At 24.0% G+C, this 21672-nt stretch overlaps 1 protein-coding gene across 5 annotated transcripts in view; it reads right to left on the bottom strand.

The window, feature by feature from the left end:
* Positions 1 to 21672, bottom strand: part of LOC136981010 (B-cell receptor CD22-like) — a 372234-nt gene that overhangs the window by 193786 nt on the left and 156776 nt on the right. For 3 of the 5 annotated variants that reach the window (XM_067277256.1, XM_067277255.1, XM_067277260.1), the window contains exon 1: positions 3324 to 3633. The exons of the other annotated variants lie outside the window; for them this stretch is intronic. In XM_067277256.1, the coding sequence (XP_067133357.1) occupies positions 3324 to 3456 (133 nt within the window). In that variant the 5' untranslated portion in view covers positions 3457 to 3633. Of the gene's footprint in view, positions 1 to 3323; positions 3634 to 21672 lie in introns of those variants that run through there. 5 annotated transcript variants of the gene reach the window in all.

The following is a 21672-nucleotide window of genomic DNA, read 5'->3' on the forward strand; positions in this document are numbered from 1 at the left end:
TTTTATAAAAAGTATATCAAAAACTGTACAATAATATAATATTTTCTTTATATTAAATCAACAGGATTCAACAGAACATTGTTATTTATTCTTTACTTTGACAATTTATCTAATAGATTGGCAATCCACATTTCTTTTTAAGATACGATAAATAAATTTACTACATTTTTGATTTCTTATAAATCTCTAACATCCTCTTATATGAGCAAAACTTAATACAATCTTTGTAAGAAAATCAAATTTCTTCAAGAGTAAAAGACGGTTTCCTTTTACTTTTAATCATTGTATGTAGTAAGTCTGTCGCTTCCTTACAGATTTTACAATTCACGTGATTAAATGTAATTGTAGTAAAAAGCTTTACTTCGAAGATAGGTATTAAAAAAAGAGCCCTTGTAAAGCGCATTACGTACATTCGCTTCGTGTATGTAGCTCTCATTATACAACGTACAACGTGAATTTTGTATTGAAGTAATACGCTTTAAGTGGCTCATTATCCATAATATCGTTGTTATGATCGATTAGTTACTAATAAATATTTTTACGTTGCCTAAACATGTACTAAAATCATAAAAATTGATTCGTATTTTTAGCATTTTTACTTGTTGAAAGTGTACAGAAAATACTTTTTAAACGTCGTATATCTTTCTTTCAAATATAAATAAATCTAAATCTAACATCGATATTATTGTTGATATTATTGATATCATGTAGATGGCAAGCAATAACAATATAGCATCCATTCTACTAGACATGACGACAACAAATCACGATCAAATCTGTTTAGAGAAAAATCGAGAAATTCTAGAGAATCCTATTGAAAAAAAAAGTACGCAATAAAAATAAATCGTGATGAATATACTAAAAAATATTACAAATTTCTGTTAGAACAAAGATTATTTGTGTAATTATACAGATAAATATTTAAGTCATACACACATACATATATATATTAACGTGATTGTTATGTATCAACTGTCTTCAATCAATCTCTATTGCATGTTTGTTCGTTGATTGTATCCATGAAAATATTCTCCATGATTTATAGATATGAAACCCTTTGTAGGTCTAGTAATTTTGTAGTGATATAGGTAAACATTATATTATTCTAGCAATGTGATATATATCTAATGGTTTATATAGATTTTCTCTCGAGTATAGCACAGCTGGGAATATTTTCATTATAAGGAGATATAGCTATAATGCAATTAATATTCTGCTCTTATTCTCATATATTCATCGTAAACCTAAAGAAACATATTATGAAAAGTTATTAAATATGAATATTCTATTGTTCCTTTTTAGATTTTATGTGTAATAATGTGGTAATTTGTAAACTCATTTAAAACTTTAAACTTTATCTAATGAGTTTATACATTAATTTTCAGCTATTAAGGTAAATAAATTTTAAAATATATTAATAAAATAAATGTATAATTTATGTTATTTTTCTTGTTTTCTCTACAAATATACCTTATTTTTATCTAAATTTTTGCCTTTATCTATGGGTTTATTGCATATAAATGTATATATATATATATTTATATATATATATATATATATTAGTCCTTATATAAATTTTATATTTTTGAACTTATATTCTATTAGAACAAATGGATATTCGTGTAATGTTCTCGTAATGAGCATTCATATACGAAAGTTGCATGCTTATGACATTATAAGGGAGAAATGAACGGTTAGGATCACTTATTGGTTACTAGATAAAAACATTCGCTAAAATCACTCTATAACCAACGTTTATGGATCTACTGATCTTTGTGGAATGATGGTAATAAAAAGAGTCAAAATAAAAGCCTCTTTCCTTGATGAAACACAGACTACTATCTAAGTCACTTCCCTTGGGATTTTACGGTTCCTTTTCTTCTGTAGTTTCATTAATCTCTTATTAAGAGTAAGTAAAGTACACCTACGTCAAAGATTTATAAAATAAGAAATTAAACTAGGATTACTATGAGATAGGCTCGATTTTATGTTCATAGAAAATAAGATTGTTTCATGAATAATTACTATTCCAGTAATTGGTTACTAATAAACAAAATTAATAAGAAAATTAAACAAATTTTTTGCATGGAAAAGCAACAGAAATAGTATATAAAATTTGATTTTTATTTATTATTAGGCCTATTATTATTATTAGTTTTTTTAATTTAGAAAACAAGTTATGTTTTTCTAAATTGTTATGTGGAATATATATTTTGGAAATTTAAAAAATATATATATATAAAGAAAATAAATTTTAAAAAGTCCATAAAAAATGTTTAATAAAAATGAATCTGTGCCAGAATAAATTTTGCTTTTGTAAATTTAGTTTTTGTTTCTTTTATTTATTTATTTTTTTTTCTAATTTAAACAACGAATTGTCTGTATCATTTTAAAATTTATTTAATAAATTTTTTAAATTAATAATTTAAAAAAAAATTATTACTTTGTAATCCTTAAACTGATAATTTTCAATTAATTCAATTTTAAAGCATTTTTTTTAATATGTAAAGACGAAATTTGCTTAAGATATATAATGCAAATTGATTATTTTAAATTGATAATATGTATAAAATTATAAAGTGTAAAAATATTAATTTTATTATTGTATTTTTTTTTCAAATAAAGGCCAAAAATAAAGAATTTAAAGCTTTAAGTTGCATAAATAAACGTTCGAACTTTGAACTGTGATTAGTAGGTTGTTCAGGGATGAAACGAAGCTAAGACTTTACGAAGCCGGAAATTAAATACTTGTACTGGATGCAGCAGTCTCGCCATTTTCCAAATACATTAATTCCCTTGCGAGTTATCCAAGCTTACTGTCAATAGCACTAATCAAAGTGTGAACGATTTTCTTAAAATTCTTCTTATACCAAATGGAACCTGGTGATTTTGATGAAATAACACGAAGATAACCTCTTTTAAAAAAATGTTCATTACACGCATTTCCAAGAAATTCTCTTTACAGGAATGAGAAAAATTTTCGATTTTCGCAAGTACTTTTACTTTCTTTTTTATTTCATTTCTTTGGATGGAATTTAGTGAAGAACACTTTAAGTACGTGGTTAAATCTATTGTAATTCCTCGTAGGAGCAGAACGATTGGGTTAATGAACTGAAAAAGAAGCTTTAACCTTTCGTTGATAACCCAAAATAAGCTCATCTGATAACAATGTACCATAAACGAATATCTGGAATTTTACGACACCACCTGTTAAGATCCTGTCGTCGTATTGTGCAAATCTAAAATCAATCATGGCAAAGGACCAATATCCTCGGGCAGAAAGAGCTAAGAAAAGTGTAGCAACGTACTTAACAATTACTTACCCCATGGCTGTTCATTTGTAGCAGGGCCTGCAGGGACACGAGCGGACACAAATAGAACCCATATGCTCCATATAAGTGGACTGATGTATAGGGCATGAGCCATGGATGATTGCCAATTAATATTCGATGCCATCCTATTACATAAGCGAATTACACTTCGGCATTTCGTAGATACACAACATTGCCACACCACCACATATCGTCACATTGTCGTCGAAAAACACACACTGCCACACCTGTATCGCGGCTCTGGAAGACAGTTGGTATACCAAGTGGAACACGGCGATACGTGGTACGTCCTGTAACTCGGTCGCTTCCAACTGGCTGCTACTTGCAACCCAGCATGTATCGATCCACGACATCTCTTCATCCTTCCACCAGAGGGCTGCTAAGGTGAGACGTCCGGACTTGGCAGGTGGTGTTTGGCACACGATTGGAGAAATGATTAGAGAAATGATGATAGGGAAGGTGTCTCAACAAAACTTGCTTTTCTTGCTTCTTTGCCTAGATTTCTCTTCAGAATATCACATGTGCAAGATGAGAAATTTCTCCTTAAACATATCCAGATGTACAGTTTTCTATACAGTCTTACACATATTCCACCACTCTCCGTAGTAATCTATACCTATTCTTTCGTTTATTGAAAAATGTATCGATATTTTTGCGTGTTCCTGCAGTTCATATAACAAGGAATCGACTGAAATTTTAACTAATAAAGGGTAAATATTTATTTATTTTTTAAAAAGTACAGATTTATCGATCAGTTTTATTACCGTTTCCCATAATAATTTAACAAAATATACAACATATGTTCTTTCACATGGACGGTTAATAGACATGGAATATCACTAATCAATAATTGGAATCAATATGGATGTCTGAAGAAACAAATAAGATTATATAACGTACAGTGCATTCTGATTGTTTCTTCATAGATATATCGTTAAAAAATGTATAAAGATAAATATATAAATAACTGGGCAAATAATTAATTTTACGTTTGTATATAAATTCAAAACTTTATATAATTTATATGAGTGAATTTTTTAGATTTCTAATGTTTTTCCCCTCTATTTTTATAGTATAACAATGCATTTTTTTCTCATAAATCAAACGGAACAAAGCTACAAAAGTTGTTTACTGTCGGCAATGCGTCAATACTCATTTTAGATTTGGATAAGTTAGGATGCAATTTTATTCTTTACAACAATTCTACACAAAATAACAGCATTTGAAACTTTAATAATGTATGTATTTGTTGATTTTTTTAAGTAAATAACATGAAACTCATTCATGAAACCTAACTACTTAACATTAAGAGTTAAAAATCATTAAAAAATCACTAATTACATTAAAAATAATTAAATTATACAGATTAATTCTCTTACTGTTATATTATCTTAATTTTTGTTTTTATAGCCTTATAAAAGCAAATTTAGCAATCTATCTATAAACTATGAGAGTAGTAAAGTAAATAAAATAAGAAAAAAACCTCATCATCATCATCTCTCTTCTATAAAATTAATAGCAACCATTTTGTTTTCTTTAACTTAAAGATTTTTTTCCCTTCATTTTTGAAACGATTTGTTAGTCTAGTCGGATGTTGTTTAAACATTATTAAAAATTTTAACTGTACTTTTAATTTCATGATGTGTTTTCGTGCTAACATTACCTATCTGAAAATTTTAGTAGCCTTCAGCTGTACAGTATTATAAAGTGAATGAAATTTGATAGAAATTTTACTAGAAAAATAATAATTATTTCATGGACGAAAGGATATTTTTCATTTTATTTTATCTTAAAAAATTTTCTTTTTAGGTATATAAGTATATTTTATAGAATTATTTTCGATATTATATAATAATTTTAACAAAAATTCGATTGTCTCTGCCTTAAAATTACATTTTAAAAATATAAAAAAATTACTTTTTCCTCAATGAGTTTTACGTTTAAAGCTAAAAATGAATGTTACGTTATAGCACATTTAGTACTATATACTATGTACTTTAATATATAGACACTTTAGTAAATATTAAGTGTAAAATTAATAAAGAAATATACTTTTTACAATTTTCTAATAGATTTATTATTATAAAAGATAAACAAGATATCTTCTTACAGTTTTTATATATTATTTACATTAATTTATCTATTTATACGTCTGCATAAAACAGAATTTCATTCGAGAAATATATTGATCTCCCTTTTATAAAACAAACACAATGCACTTATAATTCTACTTTGGTTTATAACCCAAAGCACATTGTGTAAACCAAAACTATATGAAAAAAAATACCTATATATATATATATATATATATGAGGGGCCGAATTTCTTTCATCAAAAGTATTGTGCTTGTTCACTAAAATAAAAAAAAATACTACTGCAAAACTTTAGTAGTAGTAACTATCAATAGGAGACAAAATTGCTATTGAGTTTTGAGAAACCAAACATTCTTCTTAGTCATGAAAAATTTTTTCAATATAATATACTATATATATATAGGAGAAAAATACTTTTTTTGAATATCAGTTTTGAAATTATAGCAATATATAAACTCTATGACACATAAAACAAATAGAAAATCTTGTAATTTACAATTTTACTATTGAAAATTACAATTTTAAGTGTTGTAAATTGCAAAATCTTTTTTATTATTACGTAGATTCACAACTATAAGTGTAATTTGAAATTTTTAATGTTGTAAATTACAAAAATAACGTTAATTATTACGTAGATTAACGACTAAAATTGTAATTTAAAATTTTGCTATTAAAAAGTACAATTTTTAATGACTTAAATTACAAAAAATTCTAATTATTAGGTAAATTAACGGTAAATTAACGGTAAAGAATTGTAATGTACAAATTTTATTATTTAAAAACTGCAGATTTTAATGTTGTTAATTATAAAAACTTTTAATTATTACGTAAACAACAAATTAAAGTTATAATTTACAGTTTTAGTATTAAAAAGTACTATTTTTATTAATGTTAATTATAAAAAGGTTTTAACTATTAAATTCAATAATGTACTCTACAGTATTTAGTGTTTTTAATTACAATTATATAATTATTATGTAATTTAACAAATATATATATATATTTCTTTATTAATTTTTAAATTAAGAAAACCAACAGAAATATTGTCGTTCTCATGAAACTGTAGCAAATTTTCAAACAATAAATTTAAATCTTAGATATTTTTAATTACTAATTAATTAAATAAATTAAATTTAAACTATAATCAAAAATAACATTTCATATTATCAATTAACGTATTAATAAAATGAAATTTAATACCGATTTTAATCTTATAAATTTAAGATTAAGTTTAAGTATATATAATCGTACAAATCAAAGTTTTATAAGGATTAAAAAATTATATGGTGTAATTAATTATTACAAATTACATAGATTTAGCTTTTATGAATGTAATTTTACTCTGTCGCTTGTAGAATTTGATATATAAACTTGATCAACATCACGAACAGTCAATCAAACATTAAGTTAATCTGTAGGCAAAGGTATTATCACTCGAATTCTAAATTAAAGGCTAATCTCCATGAAAGATTGGTATTGTTTCATTGCTCTTGCATTCGACTGTAGTCGTGACAAGCAACAATTTACTGTCTACTCTATTTATTGGTACATTCAGCGACATCCGTTTCTCTCGATAGAGTCGTAGACTCTATCCCATCGGGTATTGTAATACATTAACAATAGTAGACGACTGTACAACCTTACATTAGTCGAATCTTCTAGTAAAACGTGCTAAGTATAGCGGCTTACAGATATAAAATAAATAAAAAAAATAAGAAAGAGAAAAAGAAAATGATGAAAAATGTCTTCTATCAACTTACACTTACCTGAAGAAAAATGCACCTAAAAAAATAAAATAAAATAAAAAAAAACAATCTTTCTATCCAGATGTTATATTTCCAAAATGAATTTGAGTATTTCTCTTCTTTTTTTTTAAAAAAAATATATTATTTTATGAGCTTCTTCATCACTTTTTTAAAGTAAGAAATTTAATAATTTTCATATATTTTTTCCCTTTTGTTATATATCTGTTAATGATTTTTACTGTATAAAGAAATCATTTAATGGAATTGGGTAATATATTGGAACCTTCATAATAAGATTTTGTAGAGGGGAGAATTTAATGACTCTTCAAAAATTATCTTTCTACATTTATCTTAATGGAGTTCTGGATATTTATATATGTTTTTGTTTTAGTTAAATTACTTAAATTTTAATTTTTTTTCTTCTACAAATATATGTCTTTTTTTATTATTATATTTCTAGTTAAGAAGTAATAATTTGTATGTGGAGCGACTGTTTAGATTAAATGATTTTTTGCTCGTTAACTGTTTATCGATGCCTATGAATGTTTGAAGATTTAAGTTACGATTATGAGCTATAATATAAATGTATTCATTGTTTTCTACATGTAATTTTCTGATTTTAAATTACTTCTTCTGCGATGTAATTTTTTAGTCATAAATAATAAATTTGAATGATTGCGAATACATTTAAACAATGTATTTTTCGCATGGTTTCACGTGTTTTACATGGTCTCTACGTAGAAAATTTTAATCAAATCATATTAATATTTGTAAAAATCGAAGATACGCTTTAAGAAAAATTTTATTAAAAATTAAAATATGTTCGAAATTTTGGAGGAAATGAAATGTACTTTTACAATTTTTATTTTATATATATATATATACTTTCGATCATTTATAAATTCCCAGTGTTAAATTTTATATACATTTTATATGTTTAAAATATCTTAAATACAATTTTATAACTAAAAATTCCATTTTTTATACATAATTTATCATTCAATTTACACGATTCTTATCGTTCTGAGGATGTAGACATTTATAAATAAAATTGTCTCTATAATTTTTGAGTACTTATAAATGTCTAAAATATTTTGATTATAATAAATTTATACCAAAAATACCATCAAAATAAATGTTTTACGTTTACTTTCTTTAACTTACAATTTTATTTTACACTGTTTTATCTGTACTGTACACGATGCCTTAAAATTTCAGGCAGATTTACATGAAAGTTAAACAAACCTCACAATTTGAAGCTACAGCTTTTAATTTTTTTATTTTTTGGATAGACGAGGGATGCTTATACGCTACAGTTTAAGGTCTCACTCATATTTTAAAATTTTTATTATCTGATAAAGAAGAAAAGACCTCTGGTATGTTATAGCTTATGGCCATAGCAAATTTAAATTTGGCACTGTTTACAATGCAATTTACAACATAAAATTTTTAATTTTATACATGATTTAACGCTTAACTTAACACAATTAAAATTTTCAATTCACGATAAAGTAGATCATTCTGATAGAAAATTTAGTAAAAAAAAAAAAACATTTCAGTAGAATTAAATAAATATTTCTATTCATTGCTTACACCTTGATTATAAAAATAATTAAGAATTTTATCCTGTAACACCATTAATGATCCTGTATAAGCTAGGGTCTTTAATTTATGTTTAATACAAATAAAATTATTTTTTTAAAACTTCTTGTATTTTAGTATAATTTACAGATATAAAAAAGTTTTATAATTTAAAAGAAATTAAAGAACTAACCATGTTTTTACAGTGTGCCATGTTGTGCATGGTTGAGCTGCAAACGTTTTTCACCCTTACTCCACGTAACAATCTATGCAGCCAAGACAATGACTCCATCCTTTAACTTATAATACCTTCTATTAAATTTCATTTTTTTAAACTAGAAAGTTATTGCTTAGTTTCGGAACACATTTTTATAAAACTAAAAGTCAAGAGATAAGAAACGTCTTACTTTAATAAGCTTAGAAAGCTGATTAAAGTCGTGAGTATGTTTAGTACTAAGAGTTGAAACTCATAAAATTGATAATGTACTTTTTAAAAATTCGATTTATATTTAAATAAACAAATATAAAAAGTTAATGAACCTGTTTATATATCTATTTTTCAATAATTAAATTAGTTATATTAGAATTTTACACAGATTATCCGCTGTTGTTTCTTATGCAAATTATACTCTTCCTTTTTAGATTTTACGTATAAAAAAATTAAATAAATTATAATTAATTAATTTTATAAATGCTAGGAATTAAAATAAATATTATATTATTGCTATTTATTATCATAGTTATGAATTATGTAAGTTAAGAGGAGCGAGAGAAAGGGAAGAATCTAACAGTGAATTTTTAATAGAATGTCAACATATAAAGTATTTTTATAATATAATTTATTACCTTAGATATTCTAAAATTCAATAGAAAATGTAATTTATTTATTTATTTTAAGCTTTTTTAAAAAGTAAAATAATAAAACAAAAAATACATTTCATTTATTATAACTCTAGATCGTTTCTCATATCACATTTTATAAAAATGTAATATATTATAAATGAGTTTTCATTTATTTACAATTTATAATCATTTATAAAAATATAGATATAAATTTAAATTTTTAAAATATTCAGCAAAAAATCTTTTAAAAAAAATTGTAATTTCTTGAACTGTCAATGAATAATTTTTATTATTTTTTTAAAGGAATTTTTTTCAGATAGATTCTGTTGAATTTTAAATTATTAAAATTATTAACCCAAAAGACAATTATTTATAATATTTTCTACAGAATTTAAAGTTAATTATTATTCCTTTTAGATTAAAATTTATATATGTTTCCTGAATAAATATATCTTTAACAAACTTTATTTGTATCAATGTCACATGTTTAAAGAACCGCACGTCAACGTTTATAAGTCTTACTCTCTTATTTTTATTTTTATAAATAATCGCATTAATATTAATATGTATATTTTTTTATAAAAAATTAAAATAAGAAAGACTTTATTGATTTTGTTTCCATTTTTATTTTCCAAAAAATCTTTAAGAATTAAAAAGAAAATTGAATTCTTCCATAGGAATGGCATTGCTTTTAATAATGATAAAAATAAACTAATTATTTTAATTTTAAATGTTTTAATATAAAATTCAATTCTATATTTTAATTATATAAAGAAAATTTTCAGAATAACTATTTTTTGTCTTTAAAAAAGTATAATTTTAGCTTTTAATATTAAATTGTTTTGACAAGAACGTTTCCTCCAACTAATTCTCAACATACTTTCGCAAACTTGTAAGATTCTTTTTAGAAAATAATGCTGAAAAAAAATAAAATTCGGTATATTATATTATGACAACGTAAAAGAATACTTAAGTAAAAGAATAATAAAAAAGAGACTATTTAATTTACACGTCTTGAATTGAAATTTTAAAAGAGGGAGAAAATAGAAGTAAACATCTTAATCAAAGACAGATGTTTAAGATCTTTTCTGGATGCTGCAAATAACATAAGTACGTAACAAGTTAAAGATAATGGAAAAGCAATAAAGGATACACGTACAGATATATCAAGTAAATTGTTACAAATTTTAGAAACTAACCTTTACTTTATCAGTTTGTTAGAGTGTAAGTAACTGTATCTACTTCTATGAAGAACTTCTTAAGGAACTATGGATATTTTTAAATAAAGATGAGCAGGAGGAAGTAGAGGAAGAAGATAGTCTCTAGTAGGATACCCGAATGGTTTATATACAAGTGTTGTTATTTCGAAAGATTGTTGAAAAGCAAATACTACTATAGATATAACAAAAGTGTCAGTATTGCAGAAACCAATCCATATCGAAAGCATTGTGATGTCGCTTTGATGATGACCATAGAAAGCAGCTCTATAGTCAATTCCAACTGAAGTACGCTTGGCTGAATCTAGCCCCGATATCTATTTGTTCCATCAGAAAGAGAGATAAAGGAGAAAGGGGGAAAGAATGGAACAAATCGGAACCATTTTCACTGCATTCTCTCTTCCTACATCCAACACCTTGGCATAGTCTGAACAAGAAAAAGTATCCTCATCTTGAAGACTAACTACCTCATCATCTAGCCCAGTCGACTTCACTTTACTATAGAGAAAGAAAACCTTCAGGGATGAAAGGCAACCTATATCTGTCCAACTAACAACGATTCTCATCTTTACAAGTTGTACTTCAATTGAGTGAAAGAAAAATTCTATTAAATTCTACCAACAAAGAACTGACTCTTATATTTACAAGATAACTAATAAATACTAAATAAGATTACATTCTCTTATAAATTTAACATTAAACGTCGAGTCAAGTTCGGTTTTTTTATTATAGTAAATTTAACACTATTAAAGAAAACTGATCTTGCGTTAAGATAAATACAATTCCAAGAAAATACATTTAAACAATCATTTTCCCATCCCTTATTTTACTATCGTTCGTCATGTATAGTCACTTAAACTAGTTGTGGTCATTCATAATCAGATATTGCGTGATTTATAAGCTACATAAAACATTTTTTTCCTTCTTCCTTATTATTACACGACAAAATCGAAGCTACTACCATTTTGAAATTAGAAATAGCTTTTAACTCTAGAAAAAATAGAAGGAAAAAAACGTGTGTAGCTTAACCAACCACGAAAGCAATATAAATATTTAAAATAGAATATATTCAATACTCGTCACACGTTCTAATTATCCTGTCATCGATACAATAGATATAGAAAATAATTTATCTAACTAATCACGATTTTTAAAATACGGTGATGTGTTATGATATTTTGTTACAGGTTCAGTACAACTAAATGAACACCTGACAGGATCTCTTTCTACACAAGATTGAATACATGATACTGGCTTGTTGCCAGTAATCTTGCACCTTCGCAAAGTATTTTCTTCTTTTTTTGTGCACGTAACAATGTATCTAATGAACATCATTAAATTTCAAACATATCATTACAATTCACACCATATTATAAAGCTTTTCATATGTCCAAATGATTTGTAATCTCTAAAATTTCTCGCAATTTCAAGCCAGTGTACCATTTCACACACGTTAAAAACACGTAAAAAATATAAGAAAAAATTAATAAATTGATTCACATAATGTTCTAAAGCATTTCGTACATCCAAATTAACCTTTAACCTTTAAAATTCATTCAAAGTTTTAATTGCTTTATCCATAATATAAATACATTTAGTTCTTCGCCAATTACTCACAGAGAAACACGATAAAAACTATAGTATCAATACGTATCACACTGTAGACCTTTCAGTAAATTCGAATGACCTTTAACCTCTGAAATTTCTTCAAACTTCAAAGACGTGTGTACCATTTCATCCATTGTTTAAACACGTTTCTTCAGCAATCATTCGTAAAAACATATATATATATATATATAAGAAAAATTGATAAAACAAAACAGAATAGATATAAAATAGTAAGTTTATTTAATTTTAGAAATCTGACAGATCAAAAAATGGTAGGACAAAGTAGTATTAAGGCACCATTTTTTTTTAACCTTTCTTTTTATCTTGCTCTTCTTCAATTGGAAATCAAAATAGCATGATCCCATAGAGAGAGCAGTTAACCGTCACTTTTGTCGTGAGTGATAAAAAATGAATCCAATTTTCTGTTCTTGCTCCCCTATCTCTCGATATAAGTGGTTTATAGCGCGTTGATTTGTCCTTTATGTGCATCTTGGCATCTAATACAATGCTATATACTTTTATGTGCGGTTTACTATATATATACATTATAATAAATCTATCAAGAAGGTAAAAAAAATTAAAATTCGATCTCTTAAAAACATTCTTCTCACCTTAATTTATAAAATTTATATATTTAAAAACAATTCAATTTGATACAGTTTTTACTGCTTTAATTTAAGTTTTAAAAAAAGGAGAAATTTATTGAGTTAAATTTAAGGAAAATACGTTTAAAAATATAATAACTATAATTTCATTCGTAAAATTTATCATAAATACTGTTTAAGTATAGTAAAGAAAAATTTATTTACTTTTCGACCTGAAATTTGAGTAAGTTTAAAGGTTAAGGAAATATATATTTTATCTTGTCAAAATAGAAATTGCTGCTTAGTATTAGTAACTGGATATATTTTCCTGGATAAAATATTACTAAAAGGGCAAGAAACTGTTTAAGATTGCAAGAAATTTTGACTATTTTCAACAGGAAAATTTATATTACCACTTTATTTGCATTGAATCATTTTCTGTATTTTTTACTAAGAAATAAATTTTTTCTATTTTTATTTTAAAGAAAGAAAATAATAATTTTTCGAAATAAATGAATGTATTTTTATGTTTTATATACGAAAAAATAAAGGTAATTTTCATAAAAATTTCGCATAAATTTATTTTATTTAATATTCTTTCGAATTTTCATACTTTATCTAATTTTTTTTCAGGTTTTATTTTATGGTAAAATAATAATTTAATATAAAAAGTTTTTGCAGAATAATCTACGAAATTTTATAAATTTTTTTACAATTTAATTTAATTTTTTTAAATATATTCTTTCCCTTAATTTAATATAAAAATCTATTAATTTTTACCTTTAATTTTCTCAATATTAACACAGCGCCATCTAGTAGTGAAATTACAATTAGCAAAAACAATAAAATTAAATATCCCACCTCCCCTTCGGTATAATTATAATTAAATTAATGAAATAAAAATATTACTTTAATCTTAATTAATAATTATATTCTATTAATTATTTCATAATAAGAGTAAACGATAACTTCTATTACAAATTACACTTCAAACTACATCAAAGAGAAATATTATATCCCCTAGTATCTTGAAGTAAGTTCTTGAATTTCTTCAAAGACTATAATAACTTTGACATTGATCCGTATTCTTGAAATTAGATACTGTAGGAAGACAATTACTATGTAACATGACAGTCTCAGGTTAGCTCGCACTTTCCTATTGCTACAAATTACCAGCACAAGTTTCAGTGGGACACGAAGCCTGTAGCAATTGCTAAACTATCATCCTGTGTGTGTTGGATACCAAACAAGTGCCTTTTCTCATAAACTGAAATGACGAGAAAATGAAGTTAATGTGGCGTTAGAAGAGTTTTCAACTTAAAGTATATGGCAAAGATATTATGTTTGGGTATATATCTGTGTGTGTTTGTGTATGTATTTCCAGAGAAAATTCTATTGTTAACAAAGTAGTAAAATTAAACCAGATTTTCCCACTTAGTAACTCTCTTTACAATCCATTGCTTCGTTCTAATGGCTTGAAATTTTACAATATATATATATACGTACAAATTTATCAGAAAATGTTACAAAAGATAATAGGAGAGAAGGAGTTAGAATTAGATAATGTATGGTTCGATATCAGGATGTGTGTGTTTTTTTTTCTGAATTCTTTTATGTAAAAGTTGACTATAAATCCGAAACAAATGTGAGGATCGACCCACGCTTTACTTGTTTAAGAGTATAAGGTAGTAAAAATTCGAAAGAAAAATTATTGGCAGTTTTTGATTGATGGCATATTTTGTTTAAAGGTCTTTTGTTTCTGTTTCTTTATGAAAAATAATGACAAAACTAATATTTAAGACACTAGAGAGGATAGTGAATACAGTTGTTTACACGCTGATACGTTTTGTGACAAAATCTAGACCGTCGTATATAGTAAAAATGACATTCTCTCTTATTGAGATGATCTTTTATCAATGATTGAAAATGTAAAATAAAGTTAAGTTACATACATTACTTTTTCTAGGAAAAAAAGCATTTTTTTTTTTGTTAAAGTGCATAAAATCAATTAGAAAAGACATATTTTTACATATACTTCTACTGTTGTTAAACGTATTAAATTAAATAATTTATACATTTATCCATATAAAATTGAATTTAAAAATACAGTAAATTAAATTCAAATTGGCCCAAAACCGAATTAATCTTTAGTCATAATCTGGTTAATTGAATTTTGGGCCACCCGAATTCAGTTATATAACTTTTGATTATCTTATATTTATAAAATTTCACTAATTACATTTATTTATTTTTATTTTTTAAATTTAAGTAAACTAATTAACTTAAATAAAATGAGATAAATAATCGTTTCTAATATTCTTATATTCTAAACGTTAAAATCATTATGATTTTTAATTCTTAACGACTAAACTAATTAATTAAAGCAACAAGAATCATTAACCCGAATTTACAACTTGACTTTCATTTTCAAGATAGAGTTTTACATTTAAAAAGGAAAAAAGTGCTTTACAAACAAGAAAATATTTGTTTAAAGTAACAGAAAACGAGAAGAAATTCTTTATTTTTTTCTAATTTTATTTATTTGTTATTTTTTCATTGAATAATGCAATACAATTTCGTGAATGAATGAATAATTGCAAAGTTCTCCTATAAAAACCTCATTAAATAATGCCTTTATTTATTTTAAAAAATAATAAAAAAAAACTTTTTTTACTTTTATTGGGCTGCAGTTTGAAAAAACTAGACATATAAATAAATTCCCATTGTCGTCCGTCCGTCTGTCAGTCTTTCCTTAATCTTGAGAATGGAATTAATTAGATGGAAGACGAGACCATATAGGGGCAGGAGGCGCCGAGTAACTATACACATACTTCCGATTCGAACCGGAAATCAAGTGATTTCAATTCAAAAATTTTCCTGAAAAATGTTAGATAGATGACCTACACGACTCTGATGTTAAAGGAAAAGTATGATTTACAGGGGCAAGTCACTACTAATTTGAAGTGGAGAGCATATATTTTAAATTAAAAATATGATTAAAAATTGCAGCTCGGCATTGTGACGATGTTACAATAAATAATTGTTATTATAATGTACTTTGTTTTTCTAAATTATTATATTTTAAATATAAAATTTAAAAAATTTCCATAGTGATGGGAAATGATTATATAAAGTAATTCGATCACTTTACTTTAATTTCTCTTGGTTTTCTTTTATGATTTTAATAATAATAATTACAAATTTTTGTTTGTTTATTATAAAATTTTGTGAAAATTTTTCGACATTCGATCAATTTTTAACTCTTAAAGATTAATTATCCTATCTTTTAAAAATTCTTTCTTTTCAACTAATAATTACTCTGTAACGAAAAGATGTATTTCCTATGGGATGCGAGTTATCTTTTATTGTAGAATGCCTTCAAGAATTCTTTAATTTTTATATAATTTAAAGTTTCAGAACTTATAATCCTTCTTTACTTTTTTATAATTTAAAAATTGTAATATATATAGGCCTTACATATTATAACTTTTTTATAGAAATATAAACAATACAATTCTAAATTTTAAACCATTAAAATTATTTTTTGAAGTTTATATTAATTAATTAATACGTTTAAAAATTAAAAAAATAATAATGATAAATGTTTATTTATTTATTTTAAAAATTTATTTCTAAACATGTTAATGCTATTTCGATTGAAAAGGAATTTTACAAGTGGTTTAAATTTTAAAATTTGTTAGCAATTTATAGTTTTCAAGTGGCTTAAATTTATAAAAATTGAAGAAGAAGAAGAAGAAGAGCAAGATAAATAAAAACAGCTATCAATTTATATTTAAGACTTTTTAAAATAAAAAGAAAATTACAAATATCTGAATAAAGTAGAACAAAAGAAAGAAAATCTTAATTTTTTATTTATTTATTGTTTTTAAATATAAATAAATTCAAATGTTGATATTCCGTGAGAAAAATTTATTCCTTTAGGGAATTTTTCAGCATACAATTCTTTAGAAGTTATCATATTTTTTTTTATATTTTCAGATTTTTAGTGAAGAACTTAACATGAATAATACTAGATTTTATTTTTTAACATAGAATAAAATAAATAATGTTTTAAAAGATAATATAAAATAGCTTTGATATATTTTTATAATTTAAAAAATATTAACTAAAACAAAATATAGAATAAATTGTTATTAATATACGCTATAATTCTAACTATTTTGTGGTATCAGAAACGAATTTAAATTAAAAAAATTATTTAATTTTTATTAAAAAATTAAAACTTATATCATAACTTTCTTAAAATCTAATTTAACTATTTATTTTTTAAATGAATTATTAATAATGTGTAGTAGTGTATTGACATTTTAGAGAAGAAAATGATGAATTTAAATTATATTTTTAAAAAAATTAAATAATTAAAAATAAATTTAATTTGTATGCAAATTAACATATAATAATTTATTATTATTTTTATTTATTTAAAAAATAAATAAATAAAATTAATTTATATAATATCCAACAGATCTTTCTATAATTGAAGTTTTGTTGCTGTAGAAGTAAAATTACAGAACAGTAACAGTAATATAATTAAGGTTAGAGGAACGTAAAATCGAATTATATATATGCAAAGCATTGTTCGAATATTTTAATGTAATTTATTATAATTTGATTTAAATAATTCATTTCAAGTCACGATTTGTAAGATAATTCTTCTTCTTCCTCCTCCTCCTCCTCCTCCTCCTCCTCCTCTTCATTTTTTTTATTCTTTAAATTAAAAAAATTAAACTTTCTTTATTGTAAAAAAATAAATAAGATTACAATTAATATCATATGATTTATGTTTTTTAGATATTAATTTTTGAATAATAATAATAATAAACTAATTTTTAAAATTAAATTTAATAGAAGGGGGAAAATATCTTGCTGCCAAATTTGATTAAAAGTACTTTTTCATCAATATTCCTTTTAGATATTCAACAACAAGTAATTTTCTTTAGAAGAATATTTTCATTACGTCTTGAAGTTTCTATAATACTGTTGCTTAAACTGACAAACTGTCAAATTAACTTCTTTTCTTGTAAACATATCGAAATAAAATGGCATTAAGAATTTCAACTTGGTTTAAACGAATATTTCTGATAAGAATTTACTTTAAAACGAAAATTTTTAATAATAATAAAGTGTATTCTTTCACATTTTGATTAGAAATTAGTCTTTAAAGTCATAGGATGATAGAATTAAAAATCACATTGAATAGAATCACATTTAAAAACATACTGAACTTTCAAGCATATTTAAAAATATATTAAAAATTAATTTTGTGTACACTAAAAGCACATTTAAAAAGTGCAATAAAAACATATTGAAATTATAAGCACATTAAAAAGTATGTTATAATTAATTTTAAACGTATTAAAGTTTATACTACAGTAAATTTTAAGTACATTAAAAGGGACATTATAACTACTTCAAAGCGCATTAAAAAATACATCGAAGTTAGCTGCATTTAAAGCATATTCAAATTAATTTTAAGCATATTAAATTTAATTTTAATCAGATTGAAGTTTTATGTTTTCTTCACAAAAAAACCAAATTTTATTTTGGATATTCGAGATCTGGTTTAAATATCTCGAGGATAGATTTATTACTATTTATTTAAAAATGTATAAAAACGTTATACAAAAATAAAAAATAAGATTATTTTTATAAATGTCTGTTCTGGATATTCTAAAACTAAAGTATTTATTCTATAAATCATAATTAAAAAAAGAAACTAATATAAGCAACTTGTCTTTGCATCATTTCATCTCTAGAAAAGATCTAGTTCCATTACTAATCCAATATTTGATATTTTAAAGCGAACTCTTTGCACAAATATTTGTGTTCCTGTTCAATCTTCAAATTTTCATTTTATTTTTCTGCTTTATCTTACTTTTATAGAAATTGTCTGCAGATTTTTATTTAAAATATTTCAAATAGTTCTTTAATTCTCCTTATGTCTAATCTTATTCTATTTTCATTGATAGAAAGTTCACCATTCTTGCAAACTTTGGGATATATCACGATCTGTCAAACTCTTCCTTTTTTTCCTTTTTCGTTGGAATATTTGGTTCCTTTTAAAATTTATTCTTACAAGATATTACCTTCGAAGTATCTGCCAAAATTCACGATCAATTCTTCATTTCTCTTACATATTTTTTTGTTTTATTATCAAATTTTAAAATCTTGAAGGTGATTTATGAATTTATAACTTGGATTTTATTATTAAAATTTTCAAATTTTTATTAATTAAATTATGCCTTTTAACAAAAAATTAATATTTTAAAGTGTGCTAACCATTGGTTATATATTTTAAAACTTAAATTATGTGTAATGTAAATTCTAGAGCATAATGTAATGTACACTATGAAGAAAAACACTATTACAATTAAGTTAATACCTAAAATTGTGTTTAATTATGTGCAGGATATTATTTACATTAAACATATTAATTGTAAATTACTTAAAAAATGAATTTTTGTTAAAATTTCAGCTTATTTTTATGAAATTTGCATTACACGGAAACATAAATTTACGTAACAATGTAGATGACGTTTACACGTAATGTACAGTACATTTTAAATGGAAGCCACCGATTCATTTTTTTCCTTGGAGTATACAATACGTTGTGCACTAAAATCTACATAAATTTATATGTAATTTGTATTTTTTATTACTAAAACAACGTCAAATACGTTACTATTATCACAAGACATTTACATTTACATATTAAAATGGGATGTTTTATCCAGTAATAAATCGTATTTTCAGTTGTAAATGTGCTAATAAATTGCTATGTGTAAATTTTTATGTAAATACAATACCATGCGATGATAATAATATATTTTACATTATTTAAATAATAAAAAATAGAAATTACATAAAAATTTGTGTATCTTTTAGTGTGCAATATTTTGTAAATCAAGTGAATCAATGGCGTTTTTCGAGTATACAGAATATGGTACACTAAAAGTACACAAATTTTTAATTAATTTGTATTCTTTTTTAACTACATTATTATTATCATATGGCATTTACTCTTGAACACGAAAATAAGATATATTATCCAGTAATGGACTGTATTTTCAGTTATAGATGTACTAATATCTATATGTGTAATTTTTATGTAAGTGTAAAATACGTATAAATTAATTTCTATACTTTATTTAATTACATTTTAAAATTTAAACAAGATTTTATAATATAATATCAAGAGAATAAGAGTTTCTAGGGTAACAGCGAATATTTCTGAGGGGAATGATATGGTGCATCTACAATATATATATATATATATATATATACACATATATATTTATATTTTACACTATCCTCTAAATTTCACCTTTCCTGTATCTATCAAATTTGAAAAACGTAGAGAATATCATCTACAGAAAATAAGAAAAGATGTGTGTATATATATATATAAACTTTTCATATATAAACTTTTCTGTCTTGTACGTTGAACGGTTTGCAATCTGGATGTCCAATACTCTATCAGTTGGAGCTGTCTCCCGCGGGAAGACGTGAATGACGTACGCATACCACACGCACGTGTGTCTGACAGTTTAATCAAGCCTATAAACCTGAGAATATTTCGAGTTCTAAGATTAAGCACATTCTCCATACGAACCGACTTAGTAAAAATTCGAAAAAATAATAAAAATATATATATATTTATATATACAAATATATTTTTTTATTTTAGAAAGAGAGAAAAATCATTTATAAATTGAAGTCAATTTTCGTCTTGGATCAAGCATTGAAAAATGAAACAATGTATCGAAAATTTGGTATAATTTTTTTTTTAATTGTTAGAATATATATACATACAAAGGAATGCTGTAACGTAGTTTTCTTTACTTTAACATTGGAATATTGCCAGTCAATGTCATGCAAAACGTTACACATGTTCTTTAATTCTGTTTCGTGTTTGGCTAATTCGATCTTTTGATGAATTCGATACCTTTGGGATTAATCATTTTGTACTAATCGAGAATTCGATTGAATTCTTGCAAATGAGAAGATTAAAATGTCTAGTTTTCTGTCAAACAATCTTATTCCCAAAAGAGTTTTTCTCTTTCTCTTAATCCTATTCAAGCAATTAATTAATTGTTAGATTAATTAAAACGAATTTATTTTTTTATCCCTTTCTTTTGTCTAAACAACAAATAAAATTTTTATATTTTATTTGAACAATTTAATTCTATTTTACTTCATTTTTCACAATTAGAGACAGGTTAAATTCGGTAAATAAAAATTATCATTAGTTGATTTGATTTTTAAAATATATTTTTCAATTTAAATTATTTACTTAAAAATACAGGAATAAATTTAAATAAATTTTAATAAATTATAAACATTTTTTTCTATATTTAATTTTGCCAAGTTTTATATAGAGAGAGCAATTTTTATAACATTAACTTTATAAAAATATGAGAAAATATTTATATATAATTTTGTATACACTATTATTACTTCTATAAATAGAATTTTTTTTAATAAAGTCTTTTCTAGGAAATTTCAAATATATGATAAATAAGTGTATGTGCTGAATACATTATTTCTAATTATATCTTACTCATAATGTAAGTATAAATACAAATTTAAAACTTCAACTTTCACATTAAAAAGTGCTTTATTTCTATTATAATTATCATTTATATTCG

The sequence above is a fragment of the Centruroides vittatus genome, unplaced genomic scaffold (genome assembly GCF_030686945.1).
Source record: "Centruroides vittatus isolate TY-2023 unplaced genomic scaffold, ASM3068694v2 contig_738, whole genome shotgun sequence".
NCBI classification, from domain to species: Eukaryota; Metazoa; Arthropoda; class Arachnida; order Scorpiones; family Buthidae; genus Centruroides; species Centruroides vittatus.